This window comes from Melopsittacus undulatus, chromosome 1 (genome assembly GCF_012275295.1).
Source record: "Melopsittacus undulatus isolate bMelUnd1 chromosome 1, bMelUnd1.mat.Z, whole genome shotgun sequence".
Classification (NCBI taxonomy): domain Eukaryota; kingdom Metazoa; phylum Chordata; class Aves; order Psittaciformes; family Psittaculidae; genus Melopsittacus; species Melopsittacus undulatus.
In genome coordinates this window covers 132,435,914-132,461,756 of record NC_047527.1, presented here as the reverse complement: position 1 = coordinate 132,461,756, position 25,843 = coordinate 132,435,914, and the positions used below count along the sequence as shown (strand labels likewise).

Here is a 25,843-nt window from a genome sequence, read left to right as displayed (position 1 = left end):
GGTCTTAAGAGGCTGATTGCCTCCTTCCTAGTTCAGTATGATCTGTAATGATGGATGTCTTTTTAAAAAACGTATTTGCTGTCATGTATTTGTTAGAGGAGTTTGCACCAGAAACAAGAATGTAGAGAGGTTTGCGGTGGCATATATCTTCTGTGGGCATCCTCTGGCCCCCAGCCTGCGAGCAGTGCATTGCTGTAGCCCAAGGAGTCTCAAAGAAAACATGAACTCCTGCTATTGTGGAATGCCCCAAATTCTGTCCTGATGGTGTCACACTGTTATCTTTGGGACAGGCCTTTCCCATACTCTGTGTTCTGTGGATTCCTTTGGCTGCAGGACAGGAGGCACAATTCATCTTTATATAGAACTGGGTGGAGGGGGCAGAGATTCCCCATACACATCTGCAATAGTTTGCGGTAACACTGGATGATGATGGGGGAGCTGTTCCTGGGGAGCTCTGCCACCCTTGAGCCTCCATCCTGTCAAATGCTTATGGAGACTTCCTGCTTCATTCTTCCATAAGAAAGACAAACTGAGGAAACTTGGGCTGGATTTTGAAAAACCTTTTTGGTTGGTCTTTATTTTTGCAAAATGAAAACACATCTGGTTTTGATCTGTGCTTGTCAGATCCTCACATAGAAAGAGATGATACTGATGTTTTGGCTTTTTTTTCCTGTGCTTTAAGTTCAGTTTTATGTGATGGGCTTTTACTCTAAGGTCCTTGCACCAGTGTTGATGCTGTGGTACGTGCGGACTGTGTGAGGAAAAGATACACAATAAAGCATTTGCCTCCTGCATCTCATTTCCAAGATACTTTTAGTCTGCCACATGTAAACAAATACCCAAGAAGTACATGTACTTTCTCAAAGGCAGAAACGTTTGTTTTCGTAAATGTTTGAAAAGTATCAAAAGGTAAGTATGCCTTTTAAACTGCATTTTTATTCTTAACCTTCACATGGACTGAGAACTCATCCTTGTAGCCCCAAAACTGGCTATATGGAAATGTAAACACAAACAATAATTTCTGCTTAAATTTGTAGTTTCTCCCTGTTTTTTTACCACAAAGTCATTGTATCACAGGCAATAATTGCTGTTGTATTTCGATCTGTGCTCTAAAATATTCTTATTAGGGAATTGCAATGTGTTATCATCCTGATTGCCCAGATTTAAGTGTTTTTAAGGTCTAGATTCTGTTCATATTTAGTCTCAGTGCATCAATAAAATATGCTGGACTGGGATAATGAAGCAATAACACTAATTTATGTCAAATAATATAGGGTATTGTTCACAAGTTTGCCAAACTGCCAAAATACTTTATAGAAAAAATTCTTCTCCCTTTCTGAGAAACAATGCTACAGGAATAATCTGTCATGGGAACCTCCTGCCATCAAGTAAATGGGAAGACACAAGACTGAAGGTTATTTTCTGCTATGGAAAATATTTATTTGGTGACACAGCTCTCATTCCTACTCTTTGGCTTTTTAGTGCTAAGTCTAAACTGTTAGCCTCCTGTCTGGATGTGAGAAGCCCTAAATTCAGGGAAGCTACGGTAGTTTAGTCCAGAATGGCAGGCAGTCCACAGATAAATGGAATATTGCTTATGAGGGATAAGTAGTTTTATCTTTGGTTTAGCAACATGTAGGGGTGGGGGGGGAGAGGGTGAAGGGCTGAAGTTGGCGGCTTGTATTTATTTAGTGACCTAAACCCAGTGGGATGGCAGTGGCCAGGACATTCTCAGTCTGCAGACAATGTTCTCTACCCTGTTCCCTTGTCTTGGATTGGGTTTTGCTGGGGCCTGTTCATCTTCAGGCAAGATGTTCATGAGTCTCCCCTGTTGATATGTACTCTAATCTACTTCATTATTTAAGCTTAATTATACTTCACAATAAGCCACTTTCCACCTGACCAATTTGCTTTTTGAGTTTCCTATTAGTAATGGTGGGAGATGGAGTGATGTATAAGTTTGATGTATTTCAGTCTGTCTTAGAAGATACTGTGATCAGTGAGAAAATTTTCAGGCTTCTTGTGTATGTCACCCTGGGTAATGTTTGCTAAACTCTGTGCTCTTAAAGATAGCCAAGAAGAGTGAATTGCTTTTGTTTGGTTGTTGCTTTGGTTTTAATGCAAAAAACTGTATAAAATGAGACCTACTTTGCAGGTACTGTCCAATAAAGGACTTCATCCTCTTCCTGTGGATGCCTTGCTTCCTGTATATTGTCTACTTGTAAGTGTTTCTAAAATGCTAAAAGCTGGGCAGTCATGATTTGGAAGAGAAGTCTTTTAGAACAAAGAAAATTGAGACAAATTTTGCCTGAGCTTCTGCTTTATGGACCTATAGTGCTTTGTGCCAGCTTCAAGGGAACTGTAAGCCCCAGGAGCATTTAGTCTACTAATTCCAACAGCCTTGTCTGTGAAACAAAGACCTCAAAGTATCTACTAACCTATCTGACTGTTGGATAACTGATGTGCCTACTGAAAGACTAATTTTTTTATGTTTTTTTTTTTCTTTTTTATAATTGCGATTTTTCACAAGTGATTTTTAAGCAAAACACAATGACAACTCTTTCCTGTGGACTACGGATATTGTTTGGAATACGATGAAAAAAAACACTATAAATTCAATGTATAGAAGAAGCATGAGCAAGATAGCACAGTGACTGAATAATTCTAAGTTTTTTTCTAAATAAAATAAAAGTAATTATTTTTATTTAGAAACCTAATTGGATTGGAATTTTAGTTAAGCTTTAAATGGTTTCATTTATTCAGTTTGGCTACAGGGTAGTTAATAATTTTATGCAGAAAAAAGAATTATCTGCAAAAGAACTAGGGATAACTTTAGTTAAGTTACATTTTAATAATATTTTCCTCATCTTATAATAATGTAATATTGCAGTCCTCAGTAACATCTTTCATCCAGTAATCACATAGCATCTTACAAGCTTTGAAAAGATAAGGAAGAATCATGACAGACTGGTAAACTGGGACATAAGGAATCGGTGATGTAGTGGCAGTACAGAGAGCTTAACCCAGCAGCTCTGACTCACCAACCTTGTATCCAGCAAATCACATTTAAAGGCCTTACAAGGGATTCAGAGAAATCAAAATCCTCTTGAGGTGTGTTCTGGTTTCTTTGATTGAAGGAACTGTGATAGAACAGACTTTGAAGCTTACTGTCTGTCTTCCTCTTCTGAATTTACTTGCATTTTCACATGCCATTCTTTTCCAAATGGAAAACATTGCCAAGTGGTGGGATGTATGTACTTCTATGGAAACAGTTCAGTAAGCTTTGTCACTGTGCAGAGGGGTTAGAAAATGTGCACTATGATATCTGTGTGTTTTCTGTTGGGTGTCTAAGGAAGGATTTGACTACATGGGGAAGTGTCCAAGAAGGGCCCTGTCTTTCAGGCCTTCATTGGCTAGATGGGACCTAGACAACAGTCATGGGTCGATTCCACAAGAACAATGAATGCTCTACAAACTCAGAAAGAAAATTATGCCTTGAGCTCCCTTGATCACAGCATTTCTAAAATACAGGAGGTTTGCGTGTGGCACGTTTCAGTGCTCATCTTTCATCCGCTTTTCCGTTCAACCTGGCTATGGACGAGACATATAGCTTGCCTTTTGGTGCTACTTCTCACTGAGGGAGCCAGCCAAAGGCAGTAGAGTTGCTTCTGTCTAACTCTTCTTATTATATTTGCCCTAACTCTCTGTGTTCTCTTCAACTGTGATTGCCTTTTGCTTAGTATGAGGTTTTCTGTTCAGTCAGCTCCAAATTCCCATCAACGGGCTGTTAAGTTGGTGGCATCCTCTCATCATTACTATAATTGGCCAGTAAAAGCCCTCCAGCTCAAAAATTACTCCTTTCTACAGTAGGGTGTAAAGAGAGCTGTGCTTTGCTAGTGTGAGAGGTAAACCGATATTTGCACAATTTATTTATATTTACTTTGCCTTATTTTATTCTCTCAATCAGGAGCTAAGGGAATTTTGTGGCAATTGGGCTCTAAGTGAGATGAATCTAGCAGCTGGAAAACACTCCATTCAGAATGAAATGGATAGTGTATGTTCACAATTGCTTAAATAACACATGTTTTAATGCAGGTTTGTGTGTTATGCTCATTTTTTTAAAATACAAATTATGTACTATGATAGGAAAAGTCAGTGCATCAGTATTAATGGGGAATCTTTCCAAGATCTTTATTTCAAGTGGATTAAAGAGTACAAATTTGGGATAGTCAAAGGTGAATACAAACAAATTGGCTAGTCTGCTAGCATAGCTGTCCAGCTGCATGCTAGGCTCTGAGGCCACTCCAAAACCACAAACCCGACTGCCTCAGAAGCCTGCCAAGGAGCCAGCTGCTGCTAATAAAGCAGACTCTACAACTTGGCATCTGGGGCCTGTGACTCCTATCCAAAAGGAATTGTACGTGAAAAATAGTTGAAATTTGTCTTTTTTAAGTAGTGTTTTGCTTTGGAAGAGAAATGCATTAGATTAAACTTGCAACAAGTGAAAAACTACATAAGAGTACTGTGGTTGCCATGGGAAGATAAATACCATTCTTGTGAAAGGAGGTTGGATGTTGGAAAGGAGGAGGGATGTTAGTTTAGTAACCAAGAGGCTTCTGGTTCAGCTTTTCTGGCTTATTTAGTAAGAAAGACCAAGGTATCTCATTATTCATGCTTAGCTGTGTGCACTTGCATGAGACACTGCTTCAGAGAGCTCAGTGGTAGGGTTTAAGCACAAGAGTGTGTTCATGAGGCTGGATAAGAATTAAGCACATTAATTTCTTGATTTTTAAATAATAAAGGAGGAGAAATTTCATTCATTTTTTGCAGATGAAAACAAATCCTATTAGCCAGCCATGCTAAATTAATAAGCTGCTTGGAATGATCTACTAAACATTTCATTCCCCACATACTCCCCTCTGAATAATGAAGCATGAGAACTGGAAAATGAGTTGGTTGCATTGGGTATTTGAAAAATTAATGGCAAAGCCAGCTCTGAATTCCAGCTTCCTTTTGAAGTAAAGGTTGTAGATTTCGCCTAACACTCTTTTTCTAACACTGCAGGTCCTGTGCTTGGCGGTGTTGGCAAAATGTCTTTCCCATATTTCTACAGCTGGTGTCAGGGTGTTTTAAGCCACTCTGGAAAGTAGTGTTCCTCATAGCTCTTGTGGCAGAGAAGTTAAGCACTTTGGCCCCAGACATGAAGGGTTCAACACCATAACAAGGCACAAATTCCCCACTGTAAGGTGCGCACACAGCTTCCCAGACAATGCCCCCCTTTGGCATCATCCAGGATCCTGTAGCAAGTGGTCCGTATCTGGGATCATCATCAGGTTGCCATTCATTTCTTTCACTCCAGTTACTACGTGGAGATTAATGAACCAGACCCTTTGCTCATTTGGAAACAAATCGCATACTTCTGCCATCAGTCATACACTCATCAGCTCAGGAAACAAGAATTCAAAGCTTTCTTCTGACCCAAAGCTTTTGGTCTGGCAACTGACCAGAAGATGTCATCAGCCCTAGTACAGGCAATTTGGTAGTCTTTCTGGGGTATTAGATATGCATTACTGTGGGCTGCAGTGGCTGAGATTTAATAGTGAAGAGGGTTTGGAGTACAGCGGTGCTTTCCAGTCTAAGGAGATAAGCATCCTCCAAAGTGGAATGTGTCTGCCTTTGTACCCACCCTGAAAGCATCTCCCAGGATGCTGTCATGAACCTGGGCATCTGTGTGTGTGTATAGTCTTCGCAGGTCTTGCTTGAGAGACCACTTATCCGATGGCCTAATTCTCCGGCTGTACCGAGGACTGTCTTTTTATAGCTGTGGCCTTAAAATCAGTGTAAATGTAATTCGTGTTCGTTTCTAGGTCCCCTTTCGGCTGGCCAAGAGGGATAAAATGTCTTAAGCTTAAATTAGAATTAGGCCCCCAATGCTTTTCTCTGTGTGAGGATAAAGATCTTATAATAGAATGAAAATTGCTTTTTGTGTTTCAAAGGTATATTTCCACTCTTTTTTTTCCTTGCTTAGTAGGTTGGTGTGACAGTAGGCCGTTTACTCATTCTCCCTTCCTAAGACATATCTAGTTATAACAATTAATAGTTAAGGCACATAGCACTTTGTTGGCTTACAGAAAATTCTGGCTTTGCTCTACATCATTTGTGTGCATTCGGTGTGTATGGTAAACATGGAGTTGTGGGGTAAAGCAGTAAGAATGTCATATTGACATTATTTACATTTTACCTTACCGATAATCAAAATGGGTGAGATTACCACAGGATATTTCCTGAGTTCTCATTATACTAAAGCCAAACATGTGCTATATGCAGTCACATCTACCTTTACCATGGCCGTGGAGTGCCCGGAGATTTAAATATGCTTTCAGCCAGGATGTTTTAAGAAGCCCATGTCTATGTATTTGTTGGAGGTTACCGTTGCCTGCAGTTTTGCGTATGCCATGGCCGTAGCATGGAGCTGATTTCCAGGACAGGCCCACAGCATTGGAGCTCAGTCAAGATGGTTCCCTGTGCCTGGTACCTGGGACTGCTGCTTCAGCAGTCTATTTCTGGGAATGACATTGAAGCTTGGCTGGGTGAGGACTACCCAGTGATAAAATGTGTGTGCAGAGAAATATGATCCGTATACATTCAGTGCTTTTGATTGTCAGCAAAAGTATCTACACAGATACTTGGGGAAGGAAGCTTGTTACCCTGACTCTTTTACTCTAGGTGAGGAGTAATGTCATCACTTACTAGTGTTGCCATTGCACTGTCTGTGAAACGATTTTTTTTTCCTTTTAATGGCTTCTATTTGAGTCACATTACAAGCAGGCAGAGAAATTCTGATGTCCTGACATCTGATTGTGTGTTCCAGCTCTCCTGGTTTAAACAGGAGAAACTAGGAAGCAGGACAGAGAAGGCAGCAGGAAAGGCATCAGTGCAAGTGTGGTACTTTATGTATTTAATCAAAGCCTCTCAGCTTCAATTATCACTGATGCTCCCCTTATGTTCTCCAACTTTTTTTTGATTCTTCTAAGTGAAGGGACTTGTTTGAAAGAGGTAAAAATGTCCATCTACTGAGGCTCTGATTTTGTGTGGGCATAATTATAAGCACTAAAGTAGAGCCACTGAAAGTAAAGGGGCAGTTGATTAGTGTGCTCAAAATTGCTCACAGACTTAAATATTTTTCTCTCTTCAAGGTTTAAATGCAGAACAAGCCTATTAGAAGTTACTGAAGTGCATTGCTACTACTATAATGAAAATTGCAGGCGTTTTGCTTTTATTAGTCCATTAGCACATCGTGGTTAACTTAGCATTGGCCCAATATTTACCTGCTGTTGTAGCCATGCATACTGCTAGCAGAATACACTGATCAGCTTGTGAAAATAGGATTTCCACGTCTCGGCAGGCGGCTGTGAACTGGAGGCAGAGCTCCAGTTCCCACACTGCCAGCCGGAACCTTGGCCCACAGCAATCCTTAGCTTCCCCAACTTCTCTCTTAAGAGCTCAGCTTTCCTGCACAGGTCACAGTGGTGGCAGGACATGGTCTTCTCCTTCCAACCACTCCTCCGTTCTCCTGACAGGCACTCTGTGCTGCGAGTAAATACTTTGATGGTCAGAGAGCCAGGGATGGTTGCAGCAGCTTAAATTCCCTGTTGTGCCAGATCAGAGGCACTTAAGTAATTTATATAGCATGTGTGTGTCTCCTTTCACAGCATGTGTTTACCAGGGAGTTAGGAGAGAGTGGTGTTTTCCCTGTGAGAATTCCTCCCTTTTTAAGCAGTGTTTCTCAGTTGTGTGTGCTTTGTAGTTGTTCAGAAGTGGTAAGGTTTTGAGGGCAGGAGGTCTTAGCTGGATCATCTTTTCCAACCCCTTTTTCTCTATTGTGAAAGTCACCTGTAAAGACAGAGTCATTTCAGGCTGTTTGAATGGGTTTTTTTCCCCTCACTCAGGCTAGTCAAGACTGCCACCTGACTGTGCATGTACTGGATGCTCCTCATGTTTAGAAAAGACTAACTAGGCTTCTGGCATTGGCTTCTATACTTTTGGCTAGATATTCTTATTTGTGTCTTGGAGTATTCTTAAAGCAGATTAAGTTCTTCCTTTAATACTTGTCACTCCTGAGTATCTGTTATTTCTGAGCTTTATTTTATGATCTAGATAAAATAGGCTCATAAATGAGCTACTTTGATTCAAGATTTTTTTTATAAAAGGTAGCATAATTCACTTCATAGTCATGGCTAAACTCCAAACCCCTGTTTGGCATTTTGAAAGGCGTTCTGGGTTCGGGTGGGTACACACGCTATAAGAGTGGGCAGCCTGAGGTGATCAGGACAAGCATGCCCTCAGTACACAACTCTGGAATTACCTGGGTAAAGCACATGAGTCCACCCCATGCTTTTGTTTTCCAGTAACAGCCGCTTTGTTTTGTTCTGTTTCCAGCAGTCCTATGCACCAGCTCCCCATCCCATGGCTCCTCCCAGCCCCAGCACAAACAGCAGCAACAACAGCAGCAACAACAGCAGTGGAGAGCAGTTGAGTAAAACCAACCTGTACATTCGAGGCCTTCCGCCCGGCACCACTGATCAGGACCTTATCAAGCTGTGCCAGCCGTAAGTGCACTTAATATACTCTGTGTCTTTGGGTAGGAAATTGTCAAAGCTGGCCTTTCAGTTTACACTTATGATGTCCTCAAAAAGACATCAGAAGCCTTCTGCACTTGAAGGCCAAGTGTTATTCCTTAGTTTGAACAGCTAATTAATGTCTGTTGGAAAATTATCTGGTAATGGAATTTAGGGGATAGAGACATGAGGGCCTTCACATTGACTTCTGTTTATTTTAATGTGTGGGGCTTATTTCTTATGTTAAAAGAAGAATTTGCATGGCAAGTAAACCTTCCTAATGGCAGATTTTAGTTATGGTGATCTGTGAATCACGGCCTGGTGTACAACAAAACATGGGTGGTCCCACTTTGGTTATTTATCATATCTTGTGATTGCTGTGTCACACATTTCTGGGCTCAAAGACTGAGAAGTATGAAACCCACTGAGGGTGGCCTGGTAACCATCTAATTAACATATAATCATCTGCAGTTTCACTGAAAATGGTGGTGTGGAAAGTGGCACTGTTTGAGTCACGTTTGCACATTGTGCTGAAAAATGTCAGTTTTATTGTGGTTTATTCCTGTTGAAACTGGAGAGGCAACAGAAAGGAGCTCTTTGCTCCTCACGCATCATCAAAAGAACTGTTTCTTAAAATGTTGCATCCTCTTACCCCTCCTCACTTGACTGAATGTGGTGGGTAATGAGAGTAGAAGTGGGAACCTGAGTGGATTTCCAAAGTCTATATTCTTATTCGTGTGGTTTTTGGTGGACTTGCAGTCGTGGGGTAATGATTAGACTTGATGATGTTAAGGGTCTTTTCCAACCTAGCTGGTTCTATGATATGGGAGGGGAATAATCCAGTTTGAGATTCCAAAGTAAGTTCACCTGGGTGGAATTTAGGATAGCACATCATTTTTTTGTGTTGAAATAAGAACATGAAGAGATATGAAAAATAAAAATCCATTCTTATTATGATGCAGAACTATAATGCTTTGCCACAGAATTGTCTATTGCAAAAGTCAACAGTACCTCTGGTATCTGTCATCACAAATCAGCCTTTCAAATAGATTGCAAATAAGTTAAACAAATAAATGAAATTTGGTAAAGTAAGGAGCAGTCTGGGGTTGATCTAATGGCTTGAATCTAAATATTGCTTTGAATCTTGCTGTAGGAGTAACAATTTAAAGATATGCTACAATTTTATGTGATTCTGTCTTTCCTGATTTTGACCAAACATTCTGAAAGACTTAAGTATGCTTTATGTGGACATGGCTGGCTAGGATTGGAACTAGCTGTCTTACTGCAGTTGATATCTGAACTTTAACAGAATTATGTGAGCTTGAATCTCTTCCCTGTGACTTTCTCCTATTAAAGCTGCTACAGGTAAATGGGCAAACTGCTCATAGGAGTATAGCATGCTGGTGATTTTTCATACTTCATGGAAGCTGAATTGTGAGTGTACCTGTCTGACATTTGTACAAGCTATATTCATTGACACTTCCTGCTTGTGACAGCCACAGATAATCTCTGTTTAAGGGCCAGATCCTCAGTAGGTATAAATTGACTCTAGTCTGCTGATGTTCAGAAAGCTATTTTGCCATACGTCTTGTTACAGTCTGACCCTGTCCAAATTCAGACAAATGCTTTCAACCAATAGGGAATGAACTAACTGTTCCTAGAAGAGCCTCATGGCTTTGGTGCTTAGTGCTGCCGTCATGATGTGAGGTGCTGGTATGAACAGTGCTACTTGAATCACAAAGTTCAGACCCCTTACGTATACCCCTGTGTATGGGAAGTGCATGCTGAGTATGATATGAGAGCTTCGTGTCAGCACTGTGGCAAAATTTTTAATGCACTCTACTAAACTTAATCTGCTCTGTGATTAGAGGCCTTTGTCTAGGTATCATGGCGTTCCTGTGTGAACAGATGCTCTTTAGGAAAAATGCTGACATTCATTTTGCAGATTTTTCTATCCTTTGTCTGTATGGAAGTGAGGAAAAACCAGATCGTTGTTCTGTCTTTTTTTCCAGAATATTAGAGGTATTTGTGAAAGCAAAAGAAAGTGGTATAGGAAAACTTAAATATCTGAAAAGACAAAAATTTATCATGGCAGCATGTAGATTTTAGAAGTAATATATTGAAAGACATTTTTTTTAACTTTGCAGATGGTTACATAGTAGAGGTGGATAAAGGTCCAAATCCCTTCTCCCCCACCACTGCAGTATGTATAGCAGCAATCTGCTGCTATATGAGCAAGACTTAGATTTGTTCAGAAATGGTTGTCTTCTGTAGAGCTCTCTTAGCTTACATGACTGGGGTCTCACTATGTGTGAAAGACTTTATGTAATGGGTTTTCACAAAACAGCAGAAGGTGCTGGCTCCTAGGCTTCCTGCATCAAAGTGTTAGTCTAATTTGCTGCAAGATGTGAGGTGAAAACCTAAATTCTAGTCCATAAAACTTATGATTATTTTGCAGCGCAAGATTTTTGGAGAGTTGCATTTAAGAGAGCTATTCACCAAAGCTAGCTTATATCCAGGACACTGGTTCCCCTAAGCTAGCTGCCAGTGCCTAAGATGAGCCCTTCTGAACCCATTTCCTCTGTTCTAGCATGTGACAAGGCTGCCAGCAGTACAGCTGTCACTTATAACGTCTGACATTTGGCAGGTCTGGGGAATAATGTTCTAAACCCACAATATTTCTCTCTGTCATGGTTTAAGCTCAGCCGGCAACCAAGAACCACGCAGCTGCTCCCTCACTCCACTGCCCCCCAGCTCCCGGAGGCATGGGGAGGAGAATTGAAAGAATGTAACTCCCATGGGCTGAGATAGGAACAGTCCAGTAACTAAGGTGTAAGACAAATCACTGCTGCTACCACCGATAATAGTAATGATAAGGGAAATAACAAGGGAAGAGAATACAACCACTCACCACCCGCCAACTGACACCCAGCCCAACCCCTGCAGTGATCTAGACCTGCTGGGTAACTGTCCCCAGTTCTATATCCTGGGCATGATGTGCTGTGGTATGGAATACCTCTTTGGTTAGTTTGGGTCAGGTGTCCTGTCTCTGCTTCCTCCTGGCTTCCCCTCCTCCCTGGCAGAGCATGAGACTCAAAGTCCTTGGTCAGACTAAGCGTTGCTGAGTGTCGACTAAAACCATTGGTGTTATCAGTGCTGTTCCCAGGCTGGAAGTCAAAAACACAGCACTGCACCAGCTGCTAAGAAGGAGAAAAATGACTGCTACTGCTGAACCCAGGACACTCTGGCAGAAGTACAGGAAATGCTTAAGATGCTTCTGGTTGTGTACATTTATCATAATCCATCCCATTTCCAGATTTACTCCAGCAGAGAAGCTACTCTTTAAGTGATGCGTAACATTTCTTGTTTTATTGCCTATTGCCGAGTGGGTTATGGAAGAGAAACCCTTTAATGAGAATTGTTTGTTAAAGCATGAGGCTGTTCTGGTGAGTCCTGCCTGCTTTTCTGTATTTCAGCTGTGTGGTTTTGGGTGGTGTGTTTCACACACTAAGCAGGAAACAGCAGACTGGAGTACCATTGATTCTAGAAGTGCAGAGTCCATTACATGTGATGTCAGACATTTCTGACAAATGTTCTGACACTATCAAACCTTTCATCAATTTAAGAATAACCTTGTCACAGTAATCTGTCAAACTGTTCAAACAGCTAAAGGAAAACAAGTCATCATAAGCTGTACAGTAGCTGAGTAAATAAAATACAAAAAATACTATTGGAGAAATTTATTTTGGTGTGTTTCTGGTCCTCAGCATTTGGTTTAAACGGTGTCCAGCATCAAACTCTTTTTTGCAGCAGGAAGCTGTTAGCTTGCACTGCCTCATTTGGGACCCTATAGACTCTGTCAAAGGTTACATCGAAAAAGAGTGAATAGGAATGTTTAGCAAGCAAGAATCTGTTGTTCTTTTATGTGTGTATCATTTCCTGGATTTTTAAAAACAGTAAAGGAACTTATAAAAATGGACCTTGTCCTTTTTTAACCTGTCTTGAGGTTTTCTATTTATTCTGTTTATTGATCACTGGAACTTACAGATCTAAAATTGTGATTATTAAATGTGACAAGGTTGTGTTATTAAATATTTCATGAAAAGATTAGTTAATATCACAATATTAGCATTTATTTTACTGACATACACAGTGTGCTGGTGCAGTGGTACACATTATTATACATGTATCTTCCCAGTCAAAATATGATTTTTATCAAAAGGAAAGATAATCAACCTTAAAATGTAAAATTACAGATTATATACAGGAAAATGTACATGATCTGTCACTATACAAGCAAAATATAAATTATTATCTTTGAAATATTCACAGCCTGTCACTCTAATTTTCATGCGTGATTTTATATTTCATCCAGAAAAATTCCAAAATTCTTTTACAGACATACACAGATGGTGATGTTCCCTACTGGTATACTGAACAGGTCCCATTCTTAATAACTACATTCCGGTGCAGATAGATTGAAGGAAATCTCACGCATATATTAAGCATTTGAGTTTTCATTTTCATTTCAAAAACTCATAGTATGTCTCTCAAGATTTTGGTCCTTCTGTCTGTCTGTTTCTCTACATGTTTGCACTGAAGATGACTTTGGCCCAATGTTTTTTAGAGGATAAAGTTTTGAAGAAGAGAACGGGAATTTGGGAAAAGTGTCTTAAACCCCGCAGCATTTGACTAAAAAGCCTTGTTCATTGCCTTGTTCATCTCGATTCAGTCATGAATTTTTTATGATTGAAATTTTCAGTCTGTAGTCTGGAAGATAGCTACTTCGAACATCTGATAGTTTAAACTTACTTATATGTTTGTCTTGACTTGGTTGTCTCCCCTTGCATCTGTCATGTACCTTCAGAAATCTATTTCCATGTACTTCATTCCTGTTTGGATTAGTTAACTTGTCACCCTTCAAGTTTTGTCTTCTTTGTGGTCCAGGGTAAAATTAAAGGATGAATTAGAACAACAAACAGTAAAGACATCTAAACCTAAAAAGCAGTAAGTATGCTGCTTTAGGCTGATTCGTGAAGAAGATGAGACAGAATCTTCCAGACAAATAGTTTTCCAAGCATGGGAAATACCTACTGAATCATACTTGTCATGAGTGTTGCTTTCTCTAAATAGCTTCTAGATCTATATTTTGTGCAGATTATTTAATGTTTTGGGCTTGTTTTTTGGGGGGTGTGTTTTGTTTTTTAGTTGTTTTTTGGCTTTTTTTTTTCTCTTGATGGTATCCTGACTGTGTCTTTGACAGGTCATCTAGTGTGAGATTTTAGCCTGTCATTTAATTCTGAATGACCTTGGTTTTGTCCCATGGAACATCTGAATAAATATTCAGGCTGCTACTATTTGGATTCTACGGAAGGGCTAGCCTCAAGGATAATGTAACTGAGGTTATTAATTGAAAATACACACATTACTTAAATACTAGACTAATTTTGAAATGAACTGTGAGCCCCCATAGAGAACTGCTGAGTTCATTGAGGTTTCAGAGGTATTCAAGGTGCCTTTCAGGACAGGGTCTGCAACAAGTACAACATTTTCAGTTTGACTGAGCTTTATAGAAAGTTTGTGATGGCTGGTTTTGCCACATGTTAAGGCAGCAAGAGTTTCATGTTCCTAGCTATTTTTATTTTCTTTTCGTGAAAATAACAAGAGTCCGTATTATGTGAGAACTGAAGAAATGAAGGTATGGGGAAAGTAAATTCCCTTCCTTTCTTTTTTTTCTGCATTATAATGCTAATAAAAATAATCAGTGTGAATTATAAATAAATCTTTATAAATAAATTAAAGGTTAACAAAAATAAGATCCCCATAGCAAGCTCAAAACAAAAAGACCAAAAGAATCCCTGGAGTAAATCCTTTGTTCAAAAATAAAGTCAGACCAAATTTGTACCCAGTGTAAACCTGGCCCTAGTGAGCACAAACCCCAAATTATCTGAGATGCCCATAGCAGTGGCATGTTAAGCCTGTGTCTGCTTCTGTATTTTTAAGGAGTAATCTCTCAAGACTTAAAGGAATTTACTGTGTTCTGTAATCTTGTGTATGTTAAAACAAGGTGCACTGTGGCTTCAGTAATCATTCAAACAGAACCACATAATCTGTGTCTCTCTTGCAATTAATACCAGGTGACACTGTTCTGTGATATAGCAAAGACTGAAAGGGCATGAAGGTGAGAGTGCTCATTCAGTGGGATTAGCTCATATAACAATCTTTGTGGGTGTTTTGGTTCCGTGTATCCTGGTAATATGAGAACTGCAAATGGCTCTGAAATCTGCTGAAGATATCAGTCTTCATGGGAATCAAAGAAATGTCCACACTTGAGGGCAAAGAAGAAAAACTCCAACAGCCCCAGATTTCAAGAAAAATTGGGAAAGCAAAATCCCGAGAAGGATGTACTGTTGGGCCAAGCACAGCAAAAGTGTCCTGCTGGAATAAATCTGCTGATTCAAAGCAATGAGGGAACTACTTCTTCTCACTTGTTAATGCCTGTGTTCATGCCTAGGTGTTGGCATTGGCCCACCTCTTGAGTCTGTCCAGGTCCCTCTGGATGCCATCCTTTCCTTCCAGTGTGTTGACCACACCACACAGTTTGGTGTTTTTGGCAAATTTACTGAGGGTGCCTCAGTCCCACAAAGATGCTAAACAGCACCGGTCCCAATACTGACCCCTGAGGAACACTCATTTGTCTAGTTTCCATTTGGACATCAAGTGGTTGAACAACTCTTGGAGCGCAACCATCCAGCCAATTTCTTTATCTACTGAGTGGTCCATCCACCATATCCATGTCTCTCTACTATAGAGACCAGGATGTTGTTCAGAGCAGTGTAAAATGGCTTTCACAAGTCCAGGTACATGATGTCAGTTATTCTTCCCTTATCCACCAATGCTGTGGCCCCATCATAGAAAGCCACCAAAAGCCGTGTTGGCCCTGTGGACATGTCTCGTGAAGTCCCATGGACTTATGCACCTTCACACTCCTTAGGTGGTCTTCATCTTAGGTGGTTTTTCATTCTTGCAGTCCCTGCGACTTAGGCAGAGTGTCTGTAGCTCTTGCTGGTGAAGACCGAGGCGAAAAAGTTCTTTGTATTATAAACTATTCCTAAAAGTTTATTGAGAGGGGTAAGAAAGGGAAAAGAAAGAAATTTCAAGTTAATACTTTAAAGTCAAAATGCCTTTGATCAGGGACTAAACAGTGAGCATTGAGGACATGGGAAGTAGACATAAAAGCAGAGGAACGTAATGCTGTGGGGCATGATTTGTTAATTCTTGCACTGAAGACATCTTCACAGTGATGGTGCTTATTAATGCTGTTAGAAACGTTATGAGGTTGCTCTTTGGGTCTGAAATGGTACAAAGAACTTGTATTTATTCTGAGCAACATCTTGGTTTCTGAAATCAGATGATTTGCAGTTTTGTACTCAGATATATACAAATTACGTCTTTGCAGTGTGTAAATATGGGCATGCACAGGTTTTTTTCTCCTTTACCTGATAGCATTAAAAAAATATTTGTATATGCATTCTCCATTAAAATAATCTCAGAATTATCTTTCATTGTTAAAAAGAAGCATTAAAGTTGCTCAATAGGCAAGAAACTGGTCTTATTGTCTAGCCTTTTTGTCAGGGAAAACAAAACTAGGTCAGCAAATGCCCACAGCACTAGAGAGAGCTCCAACTGGGATGTGAATATGCCCATTGTTAGAAAGAAAAACAGAAAAATAATCTGTGTAAAGTAATAAATGATCACCTGCACGCTTCTGTTTTGAGTGTGCCTATCTTTCCACTGGAGTGTGACAGAGTGCCAGTGAGAGTTTCTCATCTCCTTTCAAGCTGGATGAACCTGCTTTAATGGAAGATAGGGGAGGAGGCAGCATTCTCAGACACTGCTGTTGAAAACATTTCATCTGATGGTGGAGGGCGGGGAAAGAAACCAGCATCACCAGAAAAACCCCAAACCCACACCAAAGCACAACAAATCAGAGAGCTCGTAACAAGAATATTGAGTCTTCTGTATAGTGGTGTGAAGGGCATGACCATTAACAGCTTCTTGGTTTGCTTACTGTGCAGGAGGGGTGTTGAGATAGAAGGAGAGGGCAAACACACTTAATGGACTGCTTCTGACCTGTTCTGACGTGTGTGCTTCTAGTTTTTTCTGTATCTCCTTTCCTCACTTCTTCAGCATGTTTTGTATGCAGCCAGCCAACCATGGCATCACCATCCATCCATAAGGCTATTTTCTTATTGATGGAAGCATTTAAGAGTCTGCAAATGCTCATGGCCAAAAAACTGTCCAAAGGACAGAAAGGTCCTGCCTATGCATGTCTGTCACAAATGCCTGGTTTTGTAATGTAAGTGTTGCTCTGTAGAAGAGCATTCAAGACCATGGGAGTGTTGAGAGTCTATATTTTCCAGACCCTCAAGGCATTCTGTAAAACTCCGATGCTCAGTTTCTGCTTTCCAGTGCTATGTGCTGGTGGTTTCACAAAGAATCTTTCAGTGCTGTCCTTTTGAGTCCTTCTGGTGCTTTTGGTTTGGTTTTGTTTTTTTTTTTTGGTTTTTTTTTTAGTTTGTGTTTTTTTTTTGTTGTGATTTTTTTTTGTTGGGTTGTTGGTTGTTTTTTTTTTTTTATTTTGGGTGGGTTTTTTATTTTTCAAATGGAAATAGTGGCAATGAAAGTTCAGGTCACTCAGTTCTTCTGTTTCGAATTTCATCCATGACTTTTAGACATGACTGCATTTGTGGTATTTCTTCTCCTAAATTCTGCAGTGTCAAGTTCAGTGAGTCTTTCTGATCTGTTGTCCTTTGAGAACTGATAGCTGTATTACATATGCAGAATGTGAAGAAGAAAGTAGGAAGTTCTCTGACTGGAATGTGGTTTATGTTCCTTAGGAGTCACAAACTTTTGGGTGAGGATGTAGACACACTGTTCATGTTCTGACATTTGTGTAGCAGAATTGTTTCTGTAACCTTTATCTAGAAAGTATGACACAGATAATTTTAAGATCTGTTTAAGAAATACATTGTCCTAAAGCTTTGCTGAAAGGAAACAATACAAGCTTAATAATATACACCCTCCTATGGCCCCAAACAGGAATAACCTGGGCCCTGCTTCCAGCTAATAGCAAGAACCTCAGAGCATGCTTGTATTTCTGTGTAAGGGGAAGTGGCAGGCCAGCTTTGGTGACAAAGCTATTGAATATTATCAGCACAAAAACAAAAATGTCATTGTGTTCAGCTGCTAGACTTTTCCATACCATTCCAAACAAGCATCAACAAGAGCTCTGTACTATGCAGCATGCAATGTCCTTCATTCCAAGTATGTGGTAACTTCCTGGAATGGTTTACTGTGAGAAGCACTGCATTAGATTTGTGTTAAACACTGAAAAGTCTTTAATTCTTTTAAAAAATGATCACTAGAGAAGGAATTGCTTAGAATTTTTGCAGCTACGTCAGAGGTTTTATGTCTGTCTCGTTATAAAATGGAAACAGGCAAGAGGGAATGTTTTCAGCCTAATTTTTAAAAGATGTTGATTGGACAGAGATCTGAAGAGGCCTTTTACTTTCTTTGGGTGGGTATTTTCTGTGTCCCTATCACAAACTCTGGGGAAAGTGAAAACCTCTGGGTTCTGGTTGTCTTGGAAAGTACCCAGCCACAGCTCTGGGGGTGACCCCTCATAAACTAATGAAGGTAACAGCTGTGTGGAAATGTAGGCTGTATTCTGAAATGTTTGCTGCCAACAGATACCCAGCATCATATAAGCTTCATGGAAACATTGAAGTCTGTTTAAGTAGCAGTTATTGCAGGATCACAGCCATGTTATTGTTTCAGTGTAATACATGTAATAAGTACAGCATTTATGATTATTACTGCCTGGTGATCACATAAAAAACTCCCAACCAGACACACTTTCCTTACTTCAGCTTCCCAGTTGAGCATTTCCATATACTCCTGGGGTTATAATCCAATTATAAAACTTCAATTATTTCCTGTAATTCATAGATTCAAGAAGAATATTAACTTTTTAGCTTCTTTATAGTGGGGAACTAGTAATTAAAAGGGATAAAATAATCCACAGATTCATAGAATTTAAGATCCGGAAGAGACCAAGGGGTGGTCTACTATTATTTCCTGCTCCATTCAGATCCTTAAATTTCCCTTATTTTCTCCTGGAATGAATATAGAAATTTATTTTGATGTAAAGAAAATCTGCCAGAAAGACATCCACTCTGACTCTGAAGATATGAAAGCAACAGCAAATCTGCTGTTGCTAACAGTTTGTTCCTGTTAACCATGTTACCTGGTCAGAATTTCAGATCTACTTCCAAATCAACTTTCTGGTGTTTTTACCTGTTGGTTCTGGTGCAATCAGATTAAAGACCTTTCAGGTCCTTTCCCTCTTCCTTTGTCCTCCTCTCAGAAATAATGTAATCAAGTCACTTTCAGGCTTTTTCCTTTAATAATAAAAATAGATGGAGCTGTTTAGCTCTGATTATAAGACAGCCTTTAGATAATTTCATCAAGGACTGAGAGGGTCATCTAAATGTTTTTAAAACTTATTATCTGAGATGATTATTATCTGAAAATAATTTCCCTTTTCATATTTATAGAGATTTGTTATTATGTGTAGTTTATGTAGCCATATCTGTTTGTATACATCCTTAAGTGGGTGAAACACATCACTGGAACATGTATGTTCCTAAGCAGAAGAAATGATGCTCAAAAGCTGTTGTGGTATCCCAGCAGGAGTGTAAGGTGCAACATGCACTCTGTTGAGATCACAGTACACTGGTATTGCCATTATGTCAGAAGCAGAAGCTCATTTTTTCACCCCCAAGGTTTTGATTACCTTTAATTGTAAATCATGTGTCTGTCCATTGTCAGCTTTGAGTAACAAAAACCACAGAAAGGGGAAACTGCAGCACTGTTGAAGGTTTATTTTAAAAAGTAAGGATTTTGGATCTAAGATATAGTTAATTTTGTAGACCTTAATTTCTCTACTAATCTTTAATGTTTCTTAATTTCTCTACTAATCTTTAATGTTTCTTGGCCTATCTGCTTTACCTAAATCAACACCAAATTTAGGATTTTCAGTTGGATGGATTATGGCTATGATATTTTTAATTACTCTGCAATAATTTAGCACAAATATTTTGATTTTAAGTTTATTAAGTGTCTTATGAACTGCATAACAAATGAATTCCTACCACACATACAAACGTACAGCCCGTTGGAGAATTCATATGGGGCAGTCTCTTGATTCTTAGAATAAAATGAACATAAAGCAATTGCTTCTAAATGGAAAGAAAAACTAGTGGCTGTGGTGAAGCATAATGGACTATGAACAAGTCATTGGTGGGGTTTAAATCAAAGCATGGCAGTATGTTCATACCATGATTTTGCTCATTTCCTAACATAAGAATTAGACTAAAGACGTGATTGATTGCAGGTCTTAGAGATATGGGAGGCAGTCTATAATGATACAGCTATTAAATACTGTCAGAACTTTTAGGACTTCTGATTGTTTCATCTCTATTTTCAGAAAGTTGTAAGAAAAAAATGGCTTTGTTGTAGCATGGATTTGCACTTTTTAGTTCTTCTTAGGTTCCTGTATTTGTTGGTTCTTACTACACTTCCATATGGAGAGACAAGAAATTTCTCTTAATTACAAAACCACATCACTTGTCCCTCCTGTACTGTTCTCTTGGTGTTGGGGACATGAGACTGCTCTTAGGTGAGCACTAGCAGCTGAATTTCCCACTGCTACTGGGTAAGTAGAGCTTTACTAGCCAGCATAAGAGGTGTTTTGTGGTGAGGAACAGGTGGGTCAGAGTGGCAAGAGTGACTAGAATACATTGCAACTCCTTATATGATGATGCCTGTCAGGAGAGTTTAGTGTGTACTGAGCTGGCTACGTGGAACAGACTTAAATTCCTTGTCCTCCCTCGTTATTTATTTCCATGATTTGCCCTCACTTCCTCCTGTAATGCAGTCTTCCTCTTAAAAGGGATATTTCTGCACATAGTTGTAGTCAGGCTCATCATTTGCTAGGTAGGTGCTGGTTAGCAGTGCAAGGGTATTGATGAGAAAGCACATGTTAAGTCTCCCTTTAGAGGCTGCCCTAGAATTGTTACAGCTCACGTACATGTGGCATTTTAATCTCTCTGCAAAGACTTCTGAAAGGGATTTTTAAAGCACTGTGCCACTAGTTAGTAGCTGTCACCAGTGTGTGAGGCACGCTCTCGGTGGAGAATTTAGCAGCCCTCTGTTGCACCTGGAATTGAAATGTTGCCAAGTAAATACATCTCTATTTTTTCAGACTGCCAAGTCACGGCAGCACTGTGTAGGTCTTGGGATGTTGAGCCTGGGAGAAGGATCCCTGTGCTCTCAGCAGAGTCCCGGGGCTGGGCTGCAGCAGGCTGTCTGGTGGGGACGTGCTGGCGAGTTCGACACGCTGAGGGTTCATGGGATTTAGGCTGTGTGCCAGCACTAAAGTGCTCATCACCTCCTAACGAGGTAGCCCTCCAGTCCTGCTATCAGGAGGTCTGCAGCTGGTCTGCTTAATAGTATTTAGTAACAGTATGTGCAGTAAAGCATGCTCTCCTGTTACGCAGAAATCCACTAATGCTGGCATCAAGAGTGGCTGGTAATTCAATCACACCCACAAAAATGATATTAACATAACATTAAAAAGCTGTGTAGACTAGCAAAAGACAGGAAATTATGGAGTTCAGGATTGAAACTTTATCCTTAACTCACCCATGTTGTGCTGAGGTATTTGGAAATTTCCATAGAGTGTGTGATTTTATGGAACCTATGGTGGGGTGGATTGTCCTGTTTGTCTGCAGAGGATTTCCTCAGCTAATATCAGCCAGCGTTAGTGAGAATTATATAAAGAAATCCTGGCACAATTTAGAGTGTAGCTGGACAATGTGAGCTCTAAATATGAGTTTCTTGGCTTGGGCAGTTTACCCACCCCAGCACTTCTGAAGTGCTGAATTAGGCATTAGCTGTGTAGACTTTTTTCAGACTAAGTTGCAGTTCAGTAGCTAAGCCCTTTTCCCAATTTCAGAACTAATTTTTAGGTCTGGCTTATTTTGTTTGTTTGTTTGTTTGTTGTTTTTTTGGGTGGGGGGTTTGTTTGTTTGCTTTTGCTTTGTTTTGTTTTGTTCAACAGTCACTAAAAAGATTTTGTTTTGGTTTAAATTTACCTTTGGATTTAAAGACACTGCACCTGTTTATTCGGGGCAAATTCACTGGAACTAAGCTGAATTATACTTTAAAAAAATAGAAGAAAGAAAAAGAAAGCTCTATACCCATCTTCAGGCCTTATTCATATTTTTCCTCATTTTTGGTGCTGCAAGCTAGCAATGCAACTCAGTAAGCAAGATTAACTTCATCACATAAAATGTTTTGCTAGAAATGGAAGAAAGGGTGTAACTACCCCATCTTCTTCCTTGTGGCTTCCAGTTCTCCTTTGTACACTCCTGTACCAGCAGGGACAAGGGGAAGTTATTTCATGGGTCAAGGAGGAGGCAGGATGGTCAGTTTACAGTCTATACACATGATGTTTATAGAGAAGGTTTAAGCTCTTTTGTGAGTACAGTCGTTTTATTTTACATTGCCAACAGAGTCACCAAGAGCTAAGGGGAAAACTGTTTGTCACTCCAAGGATGGAGTGACACTGGAATCAAACATGGGACTGTGGATCTCCTAGAGATAGTGAAGCCAGCAAGTACACTGCTTGCAAGGCAGCTAAACCTGCAAACAGTACAGCACCCAGGTATTTTCTCACCTTCTCGAGCAGGTTTTGCAAGCTAGGCTAAAATGCATTCTGCCTTTGGATACCCTCAGATCAGGGCTCAAGTAAAACCAACATGATTTCAAGTCACATCTGATTTAAGGTTCATTCCCACATGGCTCTGGCAGAGAGGGAACTACATGATGGTTATTATTTGGGGGAGATATAAAAAAATTTAATCTGGTGAAGTGGAAGTAGAGAGTTACAGAAACCTGCAAGAATTATTTTGCTCCCATAATAATTTGTTCAGAGATTTTATTTGGTATTTTCTGGAGAAGATGAACTCTTGGTATGGTAAAGCTCTGAGGTTGTTCTTATTTTCCCCATGTGCTTCCTATGCTAAGGAGCTGGGGAGGAATGCTGCCATGTCTGTCTCCGTGGTGAACAGGGTGATCATTAATGGCCATGCATAGAATAGTAGGATTGCTGTATCCTAGGGGAAATCAATTTTTTGCAGAGGTCTGGGCTTGTAAAAAGTAGAAAATTTCCACTGAAGGGGGAAGGGGAGACAATATTGGCAGAGCAGGGATTAAAATTTGCAAAGGCTTCAACATTGAGGGAAGACTTGAAAGGGTTTCTGTTCAAGGTAGATTTGGTTGTTTGCTTTTTTTCCCCCTTGTCAGAATTGAGCAGGTCTCAGAGATGAAAGAAAGACTGGCCTTCTGAAGAAGCTCTGGGATGGGGAACATCGGGAGGTTGGAGAGGGGGTTAGACATTTAGTGATTTTTTTTTTTAAAGCATGTTTTCCTTTTAGATGTAGGACAAACATGGAGAACTAAATCAGTGCTTTCTGAAGGAGCATCTGTATTACAGATGCTCTTGGGATTTAGAGCCATGCAGGGAAACCTGGGATTAGGTTAAAGCCATCTCAAATAGCTCCTTGTTTTCCTGCAGGGCCAGCATGGCTCTGGGATGGAGGGGTCCTTGTATTCCTCGCCATGTATAGGTGTAGTTAGGAACTCAGAACAGGGTAATATTCTTCTGCCATTCTCCACTCTTGCATGTTTGTGTCTCTCAATCACAGTTTCACTGCAGCACCAAGTGTGTCTTTCAACTTTGGGTGACCTAGTGGCTATGGAAGTCTTCCTGCAAACTAATGATTTGCTTCACTCTCTTGTTTTCTGCAGGTTTCCTGCTGCTTAAACTTTGCTGCTCCAACCTTGCTTCTCCCTTGCAGAGAGGCTGTAGGAAACTTGTTTTTTCTAGGATGCTGTCATTTTACTCTTATAACCGATCTTGCAAAAATATTTTACAGGGGAGATAAAGGAACTAAATTGTGACTGGTGTTAAATATCATTCAGATAACAGCACAAATAAAGTAAATTTGCTTAGACTTTGTAAGTATGTTTGTATGTTTATGTGTCTTAAAAAAGTAGACAGACATAAATCTTTACATCTCAAACAAGAGGATGATTATGTTCTGACTCTGCTCAATATTAAAGGCTAAACCAGAGATAAGATAAAATTCTCATAAACATGAAGCTTGAACAAAGAAGCGGTTGTCTTGTCAATGTGGGAATCAAAAAGAAACTGAATTCTGAACTTAGGAAATTGTCTTAGCAAATGGAATGTTGCATGCAGAGTAACCTTTAATGGCTCTCAGAAACTAGAGAACAGGATGAATCCGTAAGCCTTCCTCTTGATCTCAGTGGTCTGAGGAGCAAGCCCAAAAAAATGAAGAGCTGAGGCATATAGGAAATGAATAGCTGGAACAGACCTTTTCTTTTGCTTTGGCTTCTTATTCAAGATATTGGTCTTCTGAGAGCTTCTTTCCCTTAAGCAAAAAGGGGAATAGAAACTCCCGTAGTCTGAGTAACTGGGAGCAAAGGGTGCAAATGCTGTTGATGAATAAGATGTTTCAGGAATGTGTAAATACATGGCCTGATATTGCAAGTGCTTGATTTATGAGAGTTGGCTATTGGCTGTATTCAGGACTGTGCAGAGTATGAATTCAGTTGTTCATAGTTGTAAATATTTGCAGGCTGCAAGTCTGTTTTGTTTGGAATGTGTCTTTGACTCCATGAAGACAGACTTATGTCCTTTTTACATTGTTTTTTGTGCTTTCACTATTTCTGATGGGGTATTCAACAGTCAGCGTGCCACTAGAGGTGATCACTGTAAACTTTGTGCTATTAGTTTTTAAACCCAGCACATTTGGTAGATTATATTTTGACTGCTGGAACATGATTTATCTGTATAGGATATATTTACCATTTATGTGTGTGATAGCAGTAGTAAAGTGACAGGTATCAACACTGGGGTTTTCATAAATCTTTAAATCCAGCTCTTTTTATAAAGCAGGGAATAGAACACAGGGTGGATTTGTGCATTGTTGTTATTATTTTTTTCATTTGGAAGTGTGTTTTCTGGGACCCAAACCATGCAACTGCCAAGCAGTGTTTTTTCCTTAGCTGAGGATGTTCACTAATATTTGATGAAGACGTTGCCCTTGGTGTTGCCAACTCTCAGAAGTTTATTGTGAGGTTTGCATTATTTGTTTCTTAAAGCCTTAGATCCTGAGGCATGTGATAAGATGGGAATCTCAGCTTTCAGTGTTTGAAAAAAGTAGGTTTCTTTCCTTTATGGCTGTAAAGACAGGCATGAAACACAACCCAAGTCTATCACAAAGGCTTGAAATACATAACCAAAATAAAACATCTCAAATATGTTTATTTCTTAGTTATTTTTTGATACTGAAAGATAACTTCATAACTTTGTGTGTCTGAAAACAACAGGAATTATCAGTACTATACTACTTGGCCACTTACAAAAAGAATTGTGGGTTTATTCCAGTGAATCACAGTTCTCTCTCATTTTTTCCATGTGTATCTTTATATGTTTGAGGATTGTAGCTGATTTAATTAGTTTATTTGAAGGCACCTGAAGTCAGTAATATACAAAAGTCATATCTTGAGGGCTCACAAGCAACTGAAGCAGATTTGCTTCCAAATCCAGTGTTACTGGTTGATTTCAAGACGTGCTCACTGCGGTTTTCAGTGAATCTTCTGTTCCTGGGATAAAATTTCTCAGCAGAAACGTAAAATATTTAAATTCTTGCTCCTTCCTCCAGATCTGCTCATGTATCTTTCAGAATGGATGGGCTACATAGCATGTATTTTTTTCATAGATCTCTATCCGGGGTTCTGCCTGGCAGAACCAAACAAGTTTCCTTTTAAGGGCAGAAGATATCGAGTATATAAAGAGTGTATTTATTTAGTGAATACCATGGCTTATCTAACCCCTTCCTGGTCCATGCTGGCTGTTTCTGAGTGCAAACCGAACCACAGCAGAGCACAGCAGTTGCCAGTGCTGGTTTTTCTTCTGTAGGAGACTCATGGCTGAGGTGTCCAGTGAGAGCATCTGGCACAAAGCCTGAGAGAGGTTTTGGTTGACTAAGACTTTGTCTTAGGCTCAG

The 25,843-nt window shown here is 39.8% G+C and overlaps 1 protein-coding gene across 1 annotated transcript in view; it reads left to right on the top strand.

Annotated features, from left to right (window-relative positions):
- Window positions 1-25,843, top strand: part of RBMS3 (RNA binding motif single stranded interacting protein 3) — a 707,098-nt gene that overhangs the window by 356,495 nt on the left and 324,760 nt on the right. The window contains exon 5 of the mRNA XM_034063359.1: window positions 8,440-8,609. Within this exon, the coding sequence (XP_033919250.1) occupies window positions 8,440-8,609 (170 nt within the window). The remainder of the gene's footprint in view (window positions 1-8,439; window positions 8,610-25,843) is intronic.